The 15,585-nt window shown below is 40.1% G+C and overlaps 1 protein-coding gene across 1 annotated transcript in view; it reads left to right on the plus strand.

Moving 5' to 3' along the window:
- Positions 1-15,585, plus strand: part of LOC146610073 (receptor-type tyrosine-protein phosphatase U-like) — a 259,644-nt gene that overhangs the window by 204,722 nt on the left and 39,337 nt on the right. Inside the window, exons 14-18 of the mRNA XM_085346904.1 lie at positions 4,476-4,614; positions 8,569-8,598; positions 9,036-9,196; positions 9,530-9,717; positions 14,272-14,344. Of these exons, the coding sequence (XP_085203030.1) occupies positions 4,476-4,614; positions 8,569-8,598; positions 9,036-9,196; positions 9,530-9,717; positions 14,272-14,344 (591 nt within the window). The remainder of the gene's footprint in view (positions 1-4,475; positions 4,615-8,568; positions 8,599-9,035; positions 9,197-9,529; positions 9,718-14,271; positions 14,345-15,585) is intronic.

The following is a 15,585-nucleotide window of genomic DNA, read 5'->3' on the forward strand; positions in this document are numbered from 1 at the left end:
CCCGCAGCCCCGAGACAGTGGAGAAAAGGTGAAAGCAAACATGCATCATTGTTCTCACTCAGTACCTCTTGAATCACTGACACTGACATTTTGGGCTCCTCCTTGGGCTTTGACGGCTTTGAAATCCACAGTGCAACAAGGTTCCCTCCCCCCACCCGCCCCTTGTGCCTGAGAGAGGAAGCGACCAGGAGTGTTTGCTTGACAGGCAGACACTGATAGAAGCCTTTCAGTTCAAACAATCAGGGGATGGGAGAGATACAGCAGGTGAAATTAACTTTTTCCAGCCTTCTTCCCTGCTGAATTATGCTTCAAGTTAGTAATGCTCTAGAGAACGGTGGCAGTTAAATTGCATTATCTTCCCTGTGAACTCTTTCATATGAGAAGTGACATTAAGACATCAAAGAATTCTGCCAGCTTGCCACTTAAGCAGAAGAGGTGGGTTGGAGGCATATTTTGTACTGTATTTGTGCATATATGACTGTGGTAGAGAACCTGCTGATATTACTAAACCTCTCTTGGAGGTCCCTGTAAGACCATTTCTGCAGGTTCTTATGTCACCAAGACACCAATTATAGGGTGTGTGTGTTTTTTTTAACCTCCTGGTGTTTTGGTGCTTTTCTCTTCTTTTTTTGTCCCCAGAAATATGCCATTGGCCAACTGTACAGAACAATAACATTTTCATTAAACATCAAGTTGTCTCAAGAAGACACCTTATTCTGTGACAAGAGGAGGTGTTTATTCACCTCAGCTCAGCCACAAGAAAGGCATGAATCTTACATTTAGAATGGAATCACATCACACCATAAATTCTTAAATAACTTTTTTTCTTATTTACCGCAGGTATCGAGAGACGCAGATCTTTTTTTAAAAACAACAACTTCTTTTTTTTTTTTATCTGGCAGCTTCAAGTAATATGTGACCAGGAAAGTGTGTATTTTGTCACATGAGGGTCTCTGATTTTCTCCCTTTTTAAGCTGCTGCTGATGTTGTTTTGCTGTTAATGCAGAGTCGACACTTCCTACATCTCCTGATGATCTGCTTCAGCATTCAGCATTCAGTCTAATAACATTTGTCATTCTTCTGCTCTGGCTTCTTATTGGCTAACTTATTCCAATTTGTTCTATGCTGAATTTTCTTCCAGTCTGTATTAAGGCAATGCAGTGTGTTGACACTATGCATAAGTGCTTTTCGTTCCCTCTCTGAGTTTATCTCCTGGAGATAAAAGTTCTTACTAACTGGTTGCGGTTCATTTTGCAATTATGTTTTTTCCCACTAATCGGAAGGTTGGTACTGTTGTACTGTTGTGATGTTTTCTAGTCACCGCCTCCAAGGGTTATGTTTTAGGTAGTGTCAGACAGTGTCATTCTGTCTGTCTTCAGAAAGTTTTAGTTGAATTCTGATAAAAAAATTGTAGTGGCTGTAAAGTGGAGTCATGGTAACAATCCATTTAAACTTGACTTATATTCTTACAAGTGTGGTGGTTATTGTCAACATATAGAAAGTGCAGTACAAAGATTTTAAACATCATGTCACATCTGACCTTTGACCTCTCCTTTAAGGTCAACAGATTGATCTTAAGATATGCTATATAAAGATATTTTTCCTTAATGCCATTGTTTTTATTGGCAACATATGGAGAATGGTATATGGAGAGCTTAAATATCAAGTTACTTTGGGCCTCTGACATCCTCTTTAGGGTCAAATGAGGAAACAAATTTGATAAACTGTCTCTTATCTTTAACACAACGCTTAAAGTTCTGCTGCCTGTCTTTGTATTGGCAGCATTTAGGAAATGATAATGGTATATGAGGATTCTAAATATCACGTTATAGATTGTCACATTTGACCGCTGATGTGCAGAATGATGAATGATGTGCCTCGTTAGCTGCCCAGTATGTTAACGGAAGTGAGCTGCCTTGGCACAGGTTTGCACCCTGAGTGCTTCTTCTTAAATTTGTTTCTGCACTTTTTGTTACATTTTTGTTTCATAACTTATTTCCGACAAATAATGTAAGTTACAAAAGAAGAATTTCCTTGACTGTGTCTTAACATTGACTGAAAACAGAGCAAAGCACAAGAGTTTGGATAGTTCAGCGAAGGAGAATAGCAACGAATTTTATGAAAGCGTCTTTGCAAAAAGTGGAGACTGTGACATTTGCTGTTGTACTGAATTTACCTGCACGCTATAGTCCATTGCAGTCTTTTTCCAGTTTGTTGGATTTACATTATGTGCATACTAAATCCTAGCCAAATGCGTCCTTCCTGATAAACAGTAAACCGACACAAGGAAATTAGAAATGATGGCGAGACGTGCCATTTACTGCACCCATGGTTTTCTGTTGATGACCACTGCCATGAATTCAACCATGCTAGCCATTTTCTAAATATGCCTCTAAAGACAGAATGACTCACCCAGTGTGATTTGCGTGATTATGGCAAGTCTGTCAGGCTGCTGTATTCTCTGCCAGGAGCTATAGTCACCACCAATCCACAGCTTATCAAGCCAAACTCAGCATCCTGCCTCGCTGCAAACACCCCCACCGCACTCCACACACGCATACACACAAGTCTTTTCGGTAGAAGGCACTAACTTCAATTTGAAACATCTTTGCTTTGTTGAGCCTTTATCCTGCTCTGCCAAGCACGCTGAGACAGGCCCAGGACCCCGTGATGATTACATTTCTCTGTATTTTCTCTCATTCCCAACTCTATTTGTTTTCTCATCAGCAAGAGGTGGCTTGTTAATAATGAGCTTGCTGTCACGAGTGCAATAATACTTCAATATTTCACCTTTTGATAAAACACCACAGGGAGCTCTGCTGATTCACGGAGAGAGAAGAATCCCGCTCTGTTGTCTAGCTCAGATGGCAGCACAGACAGACATGTGAATGTGACATATGGCTTGGAAGGAAATAGCAGCCTGATTGAGAGCTTGCATCAGCTCAGTGAGATAACCGACCCCGCATCCTTTCTCCCAAGCCAAGTATGTTTAGCTTCTCTTTGTAGAGAAGCTGAGTATTCACGACACTGATGTCAGCGCATGAGAACGCTGTTCAAGCCTTTCCAAATATCTTCTAGTAAGGGCTTTATTTTTGGGCAGCCTCTAGCGATTAAGTACAACAAGTCATTTGAATGGTGAGACACTGGCTTGCTTGTTTACGACCGTGCATGTTAGCCCGAGACAGTCTTGCATAACTTTGAACTTCCCTCAATACTCAGCTTTGCTTATATCAGCCTTTCGAATAGTTTCTTTAATCTTTCTAGCATGGCCATAATGTTTGAATACATAACTGAACATATTATATGAATTAGTTCATATTGGGCCATCTTTGAAGCATTTAATGCAGATTCTTTGAAGCTGTTCTCAGCAGGCTGCTCAACCAAAATTAATCTGAAATGCATACAATTAGGATAGGATGCCATATCAGGTAAATCTTGCTTTGCATTTCCCTCTAGCAACCCTCCATAATTAGATGATTTTTTTTATGTGAAACACTACCCCAGTCATTAATCTAGATTCAATAAAGAGTGACGACTTTGTTTACTCAAATGTACTCTTTCACCTATAGAAGACGTACTGTTGAATTTTAAATCAAACAATGGCACAAAAAATGTGTCAACTCAAGTTAATTGCAGGGGCGGGAATATTATCCGTATGTGATGTTTTTCAGAAGCTGTCGAGTGAGAAAGACCCTAAGGAATCCATCTCTCTGTTATTTGAATCTTCTGAGCGTCATATTTGATAGCATGACATTTTCAAGAACAACTCCATCACCCTAACTAATACACAGAAAAGAGAAAGCTTTTATAAAGATATGGAGCAAAAAGATCAACAGCAACATTAAGTGCACGATCGCATTAATGTTATCCTGTAAAATGTTATCTTTTCAAAATCCAAGAAAAAAATTAAAAAGTTAAAAATCTAATATTTCCATCTCATGAACAGAAATCTGCTACTCCGCGACTTTAGCTATACAACGTCATGTACCACACACCTTCATTTCCCATCCCTCCCTCACTCTGTGTTGTCATAACCCCTCCACCACCCCAACATCTCCCTGTAGGCTCTGCGAGATACTTTACTTATCACTTCCAGATTTGTAGCAAATTTGAGCTCAGAGCCAGAACAGTCCACTCCATCCTTCTGCTGTTATAAATCAGTCATTTCAAGCTTGAGTTGTATGAGTAAATTATGTTTTCTTGGTCATTGCGGTGAGTCAACATTTACGTTCTGTTTGTGATAATAATCCTGTGGTGTGCCAAAAATCAATACAAGATTCCAGCAGATTGAGAAAGCCAATTGTGTTTACAGTTTTGTTTGTTTATGGTAATGATCCAAAATCGATCCTTTATTGACACTGAATTACTAACTGTTGCGCGTGGAGTTTGCATTTAGAAATGAATAATCATTGATAGTGGAGGCTGTCTTTGTAACTTTCTCGCTTCCTCACCTGTCCATCACGACTAATTTGCAGCTGCTTGTAAGGATTCGAAGAGGGCTCTGGAGGTATCCCAGCATGCTGAGGACATGGGTCTGATCCTGGGAGCCTGCGCCGGCGGCCTCGTGGTCCTCATTCTACTGCTGGGGGCCATCGTCATTATCGTCAAGAAGGGGTGAGTGGCTGCGAAAATGTTTGTCTGCTGGCCAGTCGACATGAGATGGGTTAGAGCTTTTCACGGTTAAACATTTATGGTTTGAAGTCTTATTGTTCCTGCATAGGCCATCCAGAGGAGTAAATTTATCTCTATCCCACTTGGCAGCTAGGGTCTATTGAGGAAAGCATTTGGCAGTGAGAGTGAATTACAACCAGAGTTAGTGGAATGGTAGAGCATTAATCCTAAACTCTCCCACTGCTGCCTCAGCCGAGCTTTTGTGTTTCTCATCTCATCTTTTAATTTCAAGGTCTGCGTGTTGGCTGAACACATTCAAATGCAGCCTGTTCGCACTGGAATCGCTGGCTGCTTTCCACCTGCAAATTACCTCTGTCGTCGATCGCACCTGCAGTGTATTCTTCCTTTGCTCGCTGGGCAATAGTGGAACACTCATCTGAGTGTGAAATATTTCATCAAGGGGCATGTTATTCCATTGCCCACTCAATTACATGAGGCAAGCAGCTGTGAGGTGCCAGTGGATGGGCTAGTAATTGGTTAGGAAGGTTGTTTTTTTGCTTGTTTTTGTTGAGGCAGTGGGTAGGGGTGGGCTCCTCAGCCCTGAGGAATTTTCTTTGCTGTGAATAGAGGGAGAATGAATGGGGATGTCTGGAGGAAGGCGGTGACTGATAAGATTCACTGGGCCAATCTAGCCACCACAATAGAAACTAGACAGCCGCACGGGTGCAATGGGAGCAGACCTGTTTATATTTAGGCACACGATATTATCTCTCTGCATGTACAAAGAGAGACTGTATACATTAATGTTTTCAGTTATCATTCGGAATATCAGAGATCCCTGCATAGTGGCATATTCAGGAGGGTGCTAGTTAAATGCAGACAGGAGTGAAAAACAAAGGATGTGCTTGCTGCATGCCAAATTTCAGCTTTAAACCAACTTTAAACTTTGTGATATTAATGGTAGGGGTGCAACGATACACAAAATTCACGGTTCGGTTCGGTTCGATACTTTGGTGTCACGGTTTGATATTTTTTCGATACAAAAAAAATGTTCATGCCTTTTTAATTTTTCATTTATTAAAATTATAAATATATATTTTAACTCAAAAGTACAGTTTTTAAATTTAACCCTAACCCTTGTGCGTGTTTTTTATTTTGACAGCGAATGCGCACCTGCGGACCACTTATGTGCAGCCCTGGTTATATAGTTCGTCATATTGCAGCCACAGAAATTCTTTTGTCCATGAAACCATAAAGCTGCACTTTCTTTTTGCCTTATAGTCTGATTTGTCATAACTTCTCCGTTTTGTGGTAAGCTTTTCTTTGGCTGTCACTTCTTCACCCTGACCTGTCTTATTTGGCTCAGCAGAACTAAAATATATATCCTGCTGCTTTTACACACGCACTCACATAAGCTCAGCGATTCTCTGCGCAATCAACCTCTCACATGTTTAAGCTGTGGGAGATTTCACTTGTCATGTTTGCATAGTAAGCTAAAGATTAATAAGACGATGTCAGAGGAATTGGTGCACAAATTATCATCACTCACAGATCAGTGCTGTCGCTCTCTATACACAGTTCGCACGATTGCAAAGTGAAAGCAAAAAAACAAGCGCAAATTCAAACGCGATTTCAATATGTCACATATTGACAGTGGCTCACAGATGCCAATGACATAATTACCCAGCTACATTTCTGAAAGAATGCAAAAGCATTGACATATATTTTTCCTTCCTACAATAGCCCGACGGGCAGGGCAGAGATAGATTTTGGTAGCCCGACTGAAAAAATCGCTAGCGATATTGCAAGCCCTGTATCTGATTGAGGAATCACTCATCTTTGGAAAAGAGAGTTTATTACAGAGAAATGTCTCTTTCCAAAATAAAAGCTATACTATCCGCTTCTTCTGGGCTATATTCTCAGCAGCATAAGGAGAATCATGTGCTAACAGCTGTCTAAATGACTCGGCTAAAGTTAGTAGCATGCTTGTTGTTTTGGTCTTTGCACTAGGATGATGTCGGTGTAAATGTGCAGTCATATTCGTTGTGTTCCCACTAGTGCTTTCAGGTTAATCTCGTTGAAATGACCTTAACGCCACAACACGGCAAATCTCCGTTAACGAGCTACCGCCGATTGCCCCGTGTGTGGGGCTAGACGGCCAACACGTTAACGAGCTAACTGCGCTAACACACTAGCTCCCACCCATGTAATTGAGCATTGCATGGCACATCCAACATACTGTTTTACTTTAGTCCATGACTCGCTTACCTTCAGGGTCATACGTCACATGAAAACCAAAATAATTCCAAACGCCAGATCTGAATGAGGGTGGGGGAGGTCCATGTGTCTTGCTAGCTTGCCCTGCGCTCTTCCTTCTGACTATGCTGTCTGTGTTGAGCGCTCAGTGGATCTGCGCTCGACAGTGCAGCCTAGGCGGAGTAGTCGAACGCAGATTCACTGAGCGCTCAACACAGACAGCATCGTCGGAAGGAAAGTTGATAAAATAAATTACAAATGTTGTATTGTTCGATACATATGCGTACCGAACCGAAAGCACTGTATCGAACGGTTCAATATCGATACGAATATCGTTGCACCCCTAATTAATGGGAACACTTGTGACGTGAAGGTGGAGGAGTCAACAGCTTATTATGTTTCATCAGGCTCACTCAAAGCTAATGAACCTAAGAGCAAAATAAACAAGTGTTAAAAAAATGAATCCATCATTTAAGGATGAAATCAACTTAAATATTAAGCTAAAATATATGAAAAATGTTAAAGTCTTGATAGATTTAGATGCCACAGTCAGGTAGATTAGATTAGATTACATGTTTTTTGAGCATACAATTTAAAATACACACTACTTGCTTTTTATATCTCATAGATTAAGTCAGTTGTTTTTGGATAGTTGTGATTCTTCTTATTGTAACTTCATGGAAAATGAGTCATTCGGTTCTTGGGGTTCAAATTTTATATTTTGTTTTTTGCAACACTACTTAACTGTTAGATCAGTTTCACACGAACTAAAACAAATCAATCAAATCAACAATCTAACACACGAAGCGAAACTGAACATGATGGCCACCAGACAGGAGACTATCAAAGTAAAACAGGAAGTACAGGGAGCACACACACTGAGACGCAGACTGACGGAACCCAGAGAACAGAGGGAGGAAAGAGAGAGTGAGGGACAAAAGGGACAAATGACGAGAAAGGGTGAGAAAAACCAGACACACCCACACAGACATGATTGGACGATCATGAAGACCTAACTGGGGGAATGCTGAGGGAAGGACACGGAGACATGAATGGAACCAAATAACAACCAAGACATCCTGAACTAGAAACACTGAATAAAGTCAAGGGTGTAAGCAAACTAAACTAGGAAATATAAAATACACAGAGAACATAACAAATAAATAAGACTCCGAAAACACAAAGTAAACCCAAAGCACTGGGTCTGCTTATAAACACAACACAGACCCGCAAAGGAAATCCTGTGATTAACAAAGCAGTGATGGAATACAGATTTTTTTTAAAGCTAGCTTTGTTGATTTTTAAAATGTGATATGATTAATCTTTCCTTTAGAAAAAAAACCCTCTTAGTTCCCTAAAATGTTCCCAAACGGCAAACATAAGGCACCTTCAATGTATTTAATAAGATTAATCCAAATGAAAGATGCACACACACCTCTATACTATCAGTTTTATTTATGATGATTTTGTTCTTAGACCTCCCTTAGTTGAAATTTTTAAAAATCTTTTGTTGGTCCCAATGTGAGTTTTGTTATGAGGTGAGCCTGTCTTCTGCCTCACGATGGCCAGCCAGGAACATTCCAACACACTGAGCATCTTCATTTATCTTTCTGATGTCCATCTTGATAAACCATAGTCACCTCTCTTTTTTTTCTCCTCACTCTCTGTCTCTCTCCTTTCCTCCTCCTTCATGCTAATCAGAAGGGACTTCTATTCTTACCCTTACTACCCGTAAGTTACTCCTTTCTCCATCTTCCACCCTGATGCCATTTTCCCCTTGCTTTGTAGACCCAGGATTACTAGAGTGGAAATAAGCATTGCTATCTCCACCACATTCTCAAATCAACCCCTCACCCCACCACCAAACACACACACACATACACAAACAAGCACATATACACACACACCACTTCAGCAGAACCTTACTGCAACCCATGACACACTCTTGCTATCACCAGATCTCACTTTTCCCCTCGTCCAGTTTCAATCTTGTGGCCCTTATATTTCCCTTTCACTCCAATTTCTCATCTCCTCACCCACCCTCTTTTCCTTTATTCCTTATCTCTTTGCCTGTCTTTCTCTCACTTCTCACCTTCTCTGCCATCCTCTGTCTGTATTTGCTCCCTGCCTTTCTCTATCCTCCCACCTCTCTTCCTGCCTCTCTACAGTAGGAAGAAGGTGGCCATAAACAAGGCAGCCATGTCCTACAGGCAGGAGAAGAGTCGGAAGCTGAGCTCTCTGGATTGCAGCATGACAGAGCAGAGCACTCTCCAGCAAGATGAGAGGATGGCCCACTCCTTCATGGATGCCCACAGCTGCAATGCTCGAAGTAAGGCAGCAAGGACCACATGAGTACTTTTGAGAAAGTGTCTAGAGAGAGTGCAGCTTCCTGCTTTCTGACCTTCAGCCATGTTTGCAAACATATATCCAATCTGTCCTGTCAAAACGTAAGATGCTTTGGACAGAGAAATCTCCTGAAAGGCTCTTGTCTGTTTGAATATTCTGCAGCACCAGTCAGCACTCACATCTCTGCAGAAATGCTGACTTTTTCCTTTAAGCTGCCCCCTAGACTTTTTTACATTAATAAAAAAGAACAGAGCATGTGCCGCAGAATCCTCAGTGTCAGCTGGATGCCTTGAACTGTATCTGTTTGTGTTCCCAGATGAGCAGCGTAGCTCTGTCAATGAGTCTAGCAGTTTACTGGGAGGCTCACCCCAACGTCACTGTCGGAGGAAAAGCTCGCCATATCACACGGGTCAGCTCCATCCTGCTGTAAGGGTGGCTGACCTCCTCCAGCACATCAACCAGATGAAGACAGCTGAGGGATATGGTTTCAAACAAGAGTATGAGGTAAGGCATGTATGAAAAACACACAATTTCATTTGTGCTTTTTTTTCCCATTAGGTTTAGCTAAAAATTTAGTTTTTTGTTATGTTGCAATTTTAATTGTCTATCTGTAAATGTATGTAGTTATTTAAATTGTTAATCCACTTTGTTAGCTTAATGGTATCCACATAGTCCAATGTGTCTCAATCCCTGTTTTGAGTATGTACACCCACACTAACAAATATGACTACACAATATAAGCCACGAGTATGTCAGTTTTCCAGTATTTAACAGTCAAAGGTATATAGTGTGCAACTCTGTATACTTCTCTCTCTAAGCATACAGTGTTATTGCAAAGGTTTGAAACTACCCCTCATTTATTCATATTTTCCTTCCAAAAAGCCAGACCTTCTTATAAAATTTTAAAGTGATCTTGTGGTTCTTCCGGGTTTCTCAAGGTCTTTCAAAGTTTTTCTTTGGACTTTGGCTTTTTTATATTCAGTCCTGTTAGATTGGCACATTACACAAGAACTTGACTGAAAATCAGTGGCAACAATTCGATGATGAATCCAAAAGTGACATTTTGAGATAAAATTGTTGTCAGTATATATGGAAATGTCAGGAATAAGGTGCAACAGTGAGTGTCAACAACCGTCTGTAAAACATGGTGGCGACGCAGTCATGTTTTTTGGCTGCATTTGAGCCGAGGTGTTGGGGACCTTGTCAAAATTAATGGAATTAAAATTGCCAAAAAATACTGTCAGATTTTGATCTACCATGGTAATACCATCTGGAAAGCATTTGATTGGCTTCATCTTTTAGTATGATATTCATCCCAATGGAGTAAAAGTCACTGGATAAAAAAACAAAGATTGGAACTCTATCAGTTATGGATCGGCCTTATAGACACAAAAGATCAAAGAAGAGGGTTGTCCCTCAAAAAGCAATGTAAGAATGAGGGGTAGCACAAGACTTTTTTATGTAACTAGAGGGGAAGTCCTACCACGAAATTTGTAAATGAAATGTTAATGCAAAATTCTGTGACTATTAGCCAACTAGCCTAAAGTTAGGGGTTTTTCTTGGGGGGGCAATGACATTGCCTGTGTTTGTCGTAGTCTGATATTCATGTCTGGTTTGCTGTCATCTTTACCTATAAGACTTTAGTATTATGTTTGGTCAAGGACTTGACAAGTTCACAAAATGGGCCTACTAGCAAGACATGGAAAATGTTGTAGTTCACTTTTGAAGTAAGTAAAATGTTGATCATTTTTGACAGGTATTTTAAGAGTTTATCTTATATTCTAGAAAATTAGCTATCAAATTCAATGGTTTATTCAGACGTTAGAAATTACTTATGTAGTTTTGATTATTTATTCTACTAGCTAGAAAATTTCTACTGCTAGCTAGCCCAATCATTAGTTTGCTCTCATGCATCTAATTATTACTTTACATCTAATTATTACTCAATTTATCTATTAAATTAGTTCCAAACTACTCAGTTCTGTATTCAAGTTTGTGTTTTTTTTGTTTGTTTTAATTAGTTGAGCTATTTTTGCCAGATGCTCTCTAGCTACCGTTTGCTGTAACCTGTCGCTAGTCCTGGTGCTAGCTGCCAAGCCATATGTACCTTTGGTCTTGGCTGTTTTTGTTTGGTTTTTTCTTTTTTGATTTGACAAAGTTACAGTCTTTCAAAGTGTTGAATCATATTATGCTTCCGTATTTGTTTTATTGGTTTGCTGTCAACTTCTAGTATACAAAGCCAGTTCCATGACAAATTGATTTTGTTAGCTTGAAGTTGAAGAACCTGCACAGAGCAAAAGTCACTGGTCAACACACCTCTTTAAAGAACATTACACCTAAGGGCCTCATACCCGTGAAATTTCATTTATTTCTTTGTAGCTGAAAAAATAGGTGAATCATTTGTCAGATAGCATCAAGTCAAAATTCCCAATATGTTACAGTGTACAGACCCATCTGTATAATATTCCAGACCAGTGCTGTCTGTTTTGAAGCATTTTAAAAGGGGTCTTGAATATTCATGAGCATGAGCAGTAAAATATGTTTTTGACTTCATTTGCATTACAGAGTTAATGCATATATACTGAACATTCTTCTTATAAGAGCACTAATTACTATTTCCAAAGTTACGCCACTCAGAGTTCTGGTTAATATAATATAAAATTCTCAACATCATCCAGTTGTGATAGGAATTTTTTTTATCTGCACCTACAGCTGCAGGAAGCCAGATGCACTTTTTCAATTCATTAAGCTATCACCTGAGGGGCCAACAAATCCCCCCCCCCTCCTCCAAAATCAATATATGGGTTGCTTTTTCACTCCTCAGTCTGGCTCCTCATCGCCTGGAGAAATAAACAAGATGAAGGGGATCAGCCTGCACTCTGCTGTCAGACTTCATAACCCTTATTTCCCACAGGGTCACACTGCTGCTGCCATTGATCAGACATGTTGCAAGGCATTGTGGGGGGGTTATGAATGAGTCAGGCCCTGGGGTAGGTGGGGTACAGTATGTGTTGTGAAAGTCAACATCTGGAGCAAGAGTCAGTGAATACACTAGAGGATAGAACCTCTGCCCCTTCACCAGGATGTGGCTACTTAAAAGTGATGTTGTGTCATTTTGTTATCTCTTGGAAGACTAGTGAACCTGAGAGAGCTGTATATATTAAATGAAGGCCCGCAAACCTCAGCGACCTCTGCTCACAATGTGAGAGACTGATAAAGCCATACAAAAACAGTTACTTCAAGTTCTGCTGCTAAAGGTGGCACTACAAGCTATTGCATCTTTGGGTGAACTTAGTTGTTTAGACTGCAGAAAGTCCTGTGAAAACTTTCACGGCTGTAGTTCCATTTCAAGGAAATTCAAAGTGTCAGGATTACAGGTAAATAAATAAATAGAATAACTCCATAGGTGGAACAAAGAGTGTGTGTCCTACGTACAGATAAGTAAAAAAAAGAAAAAAACTAAAGATACAGTGAGAATAATTCTGTTTGACAGGTCATTGTTTTATCCCCCATCTAATATTTAAAAACTATTCATGATTAATCTAAAATGACACAAACATACTTAGTTGTTCAATCTTAAACAACAAGTATGGATTAATCTTGTGTACTTGTGTGTCATATGGTACGCTCGGTGCTAAAGGCTGTTTGCAGAGGCCTGGGTTTGAGTTCATCATTTACATCAAGTCATCCACCCACTCTCACCCTTCACTTTCCTGTCATCATATATACCCAAATAAATGTACATTAAATATTGCCAAAAGTTTTGACAGGAACTTCTAACTACTGGAGATAAAGTAAACTCATATGAGAATCAGAAGATGAAAGAAATACTGCAGCAGGATGTCTCACTTATCTTTCACTGTTGGAGGTTTATTGGTTTTTAACGTGGAAACCCAAAATGTTTCCATTTTGAAGGAACTTTTCAGTTTATTTCCAGAACTCATATAGTCAGGGGAAACTACTTTCAAGGAAGAAAGGCTCCCATTTCCCACGTAGTTGCCATACAGTGCCATGAGATTATGGGTTAGTAACAGGAGGTTTAATCCCAAGTCTGTCCTTTAATGTCTTTTTGCAGTTTTTCAAAATATATATTTTATTGAAAATTACATGGAAGATTAGAGTCATTTGCGCTTGTTGCGCTGGCAGAGTCAGTGAAAACTGATATAATGGCATTTCCGAGCATTATCTTTTTTTTTTCTTTAGTCCAGAATCCTTAATGTCCCAAACGAATACTTTCAGAAATGAATAAATCTCCACGAAGGTCAACAGAATGTTGTTTCCAAAATCGACAAGGAGTTTTGGACAAATACAGGTTTGTTAAGCAGGATTAAATCAGGCATTACCAGCGCTGATGTCAGTGACTGATATAATCCTCCGATTATCTTTCCTTCTCCTGCTCGCCTCGGATGTCAGGTGGTACCAATTCAACACCCGTTGCCCGGGAGAGATTGGTCTGCTGTAGACGAGCGACAGCGTGCCTCAGTATGAGAGCCTGGATGTGCCCACCGATACAGCAGAGAGATCAGGCTGGTTTTTAAACTGCAAAAGAATACGACACCACTCATGTCAGGCCCATGCTTTATTTATTTATTTTTTTTCATCTTGCTCGCTTATAGTATTGATTCAGATTCAATGACTCATCTCACTGCACCAACAGATTTAGTCGATGGGTGTCATAAACAGCTGTCACAAGTTTGGCAGTTTAACACCGAGGTATTATATAGCAACCGCTTCTGCAAGCAGCGAGTCCCACACTGTGTTCAGAATGAGAATGACTGCAGAGGGCCACCTTCTCCTTTCCAAGGCCGCAGCCATCTCTCAGCGCCGTCTGCATGTCGTCTCTCAGCCTCAGTCGCTCCCCGCTATGTTGTGGCAGATGTCTCTTGATGACTTGGCAAGATGCTATAACACTGAAGCTACTAAGACGACCTTAGGGTAACACTTTGGAGTGCATTAGCAAAGTTGTTCCCATTCTGAGTGTCAAGAAGCACAAAAGACGCATCGTCCCTGCCTGTTGTTTCTGTTTCTGAAAACTTTTTGGTTCTCTTTAATCTGCAGAGTTTTTTCGACGGCTGGGATGTCACAAAAAAGAAGGACAAGACCAAAGGGAGGCACGATAGCCTGCTAAGCCGTGAGTATTTGTGTACTGAGCCATGTGTTGAGTTGTGTTTGCGCCGTGGCTTGGGTGTGTTCCACTTTTTTTTCCTTACTGTAAGTTACAGCATACCTTACCATTTCTTTTTATATGCACACTGTAAAGTAAATCACCATTTTACAATGCCACTGCCTGTATCCTGTGAGCCAGAGGTGCCCAGTAATTGCTTTTACTCCCAATGGAATGGCTGTTGATTCTTGTTAAATATGTGATTAAGGTATGATTAATTAAAATTGATTGTTTAACCGTGTGTTTAATGATGTTTTTGAAATGTTTGCCTCTATAGGAGGAATACTAAATGCCTTACTTATTGTATTTTTCAGAGCCCTTATACAAAAGTGTCAGAAATTACTTTTGTGTCATAAAGCTTTTCAATGGAGGAAACTGCAATCTGCAGGAGTCACGACTGCTTTTGCTTTTCCTCCTAATCCTTCTCTGTTATTTTTCAATCGTTTTCAGAATCCGCCTGATCCAGGTAAACCATTGCTTTAGTGGTAGAGTTTAGTTCTGTTAAAACAATAGTTCAGGTAAAGGAGGCATACTGCATATTGTTCCTCTTTGTGAAAGAAAGAGTACACAGCGACTCACTGTGAGCACAGCAGCAGCATCTCTATCTCACTATGGCAGATGAGTCAAAATATATTACCAGGCAATGCAAATGTAATCATGGGGAATGGGAAAGTAGTCCAGAAAAATATATGCAGAGCATTTGATCATCAATCGGTCCTAAAACAGTAATTACCACTGTTGTTGTTGAATCAGTTATTAATCTTTAACTGTTTAATATTTGTCCAAATGTCTGTGCCCTACATGGCCAGAGTCCTGCATATATATAGCTGAGCTACTGAGAGCTTATAATTGTAGGCGGCCTCTCCAGCTTCTCTTCGACTCAGGCTCGGTTGGCTGTTGACTGCTGACGCTCGCTTAACTGTAACTGTGTGTTTTAAAAATGCTATAGAAATAAAGTTATTAATACCTTTATTATTAGCTAACCGATACCCAACACCAGTGGCTTGTTTGACCCAGCAAAGGTAAATCTGAACCCCGACAGTTTATTAATTGTATAAATCATTGTTCAAAAAGGATGAATGTACTATGAATAACAAGCAAGGAATGCTCAAATTTAGAACATGATGACGTCAGCTTGCTATGGTGTTACTGGCTCATAGGGGATCATACTGAAAATAAGTTTGTTCTACAGCTCTCTCCGTGCCCTT

Source organism: Diplotaxodon limnothrissa, linkage group LG22 (assembly GCF_057381915.1).
Source record: "Diplotaxodon limnothrissa isolate DT_005_m linkage group LG22, D_limnothrissa_male_GT1.1, whole genome shotgun sequence".
In the NCBI taxonomy this organism is placed as follows: Eukaryota; Metazoa; Chordata; class Actinopteri; order Cichliformes; family Cichlidae; genus Diplotaxodon; species Diplotaxodon limnothrissa.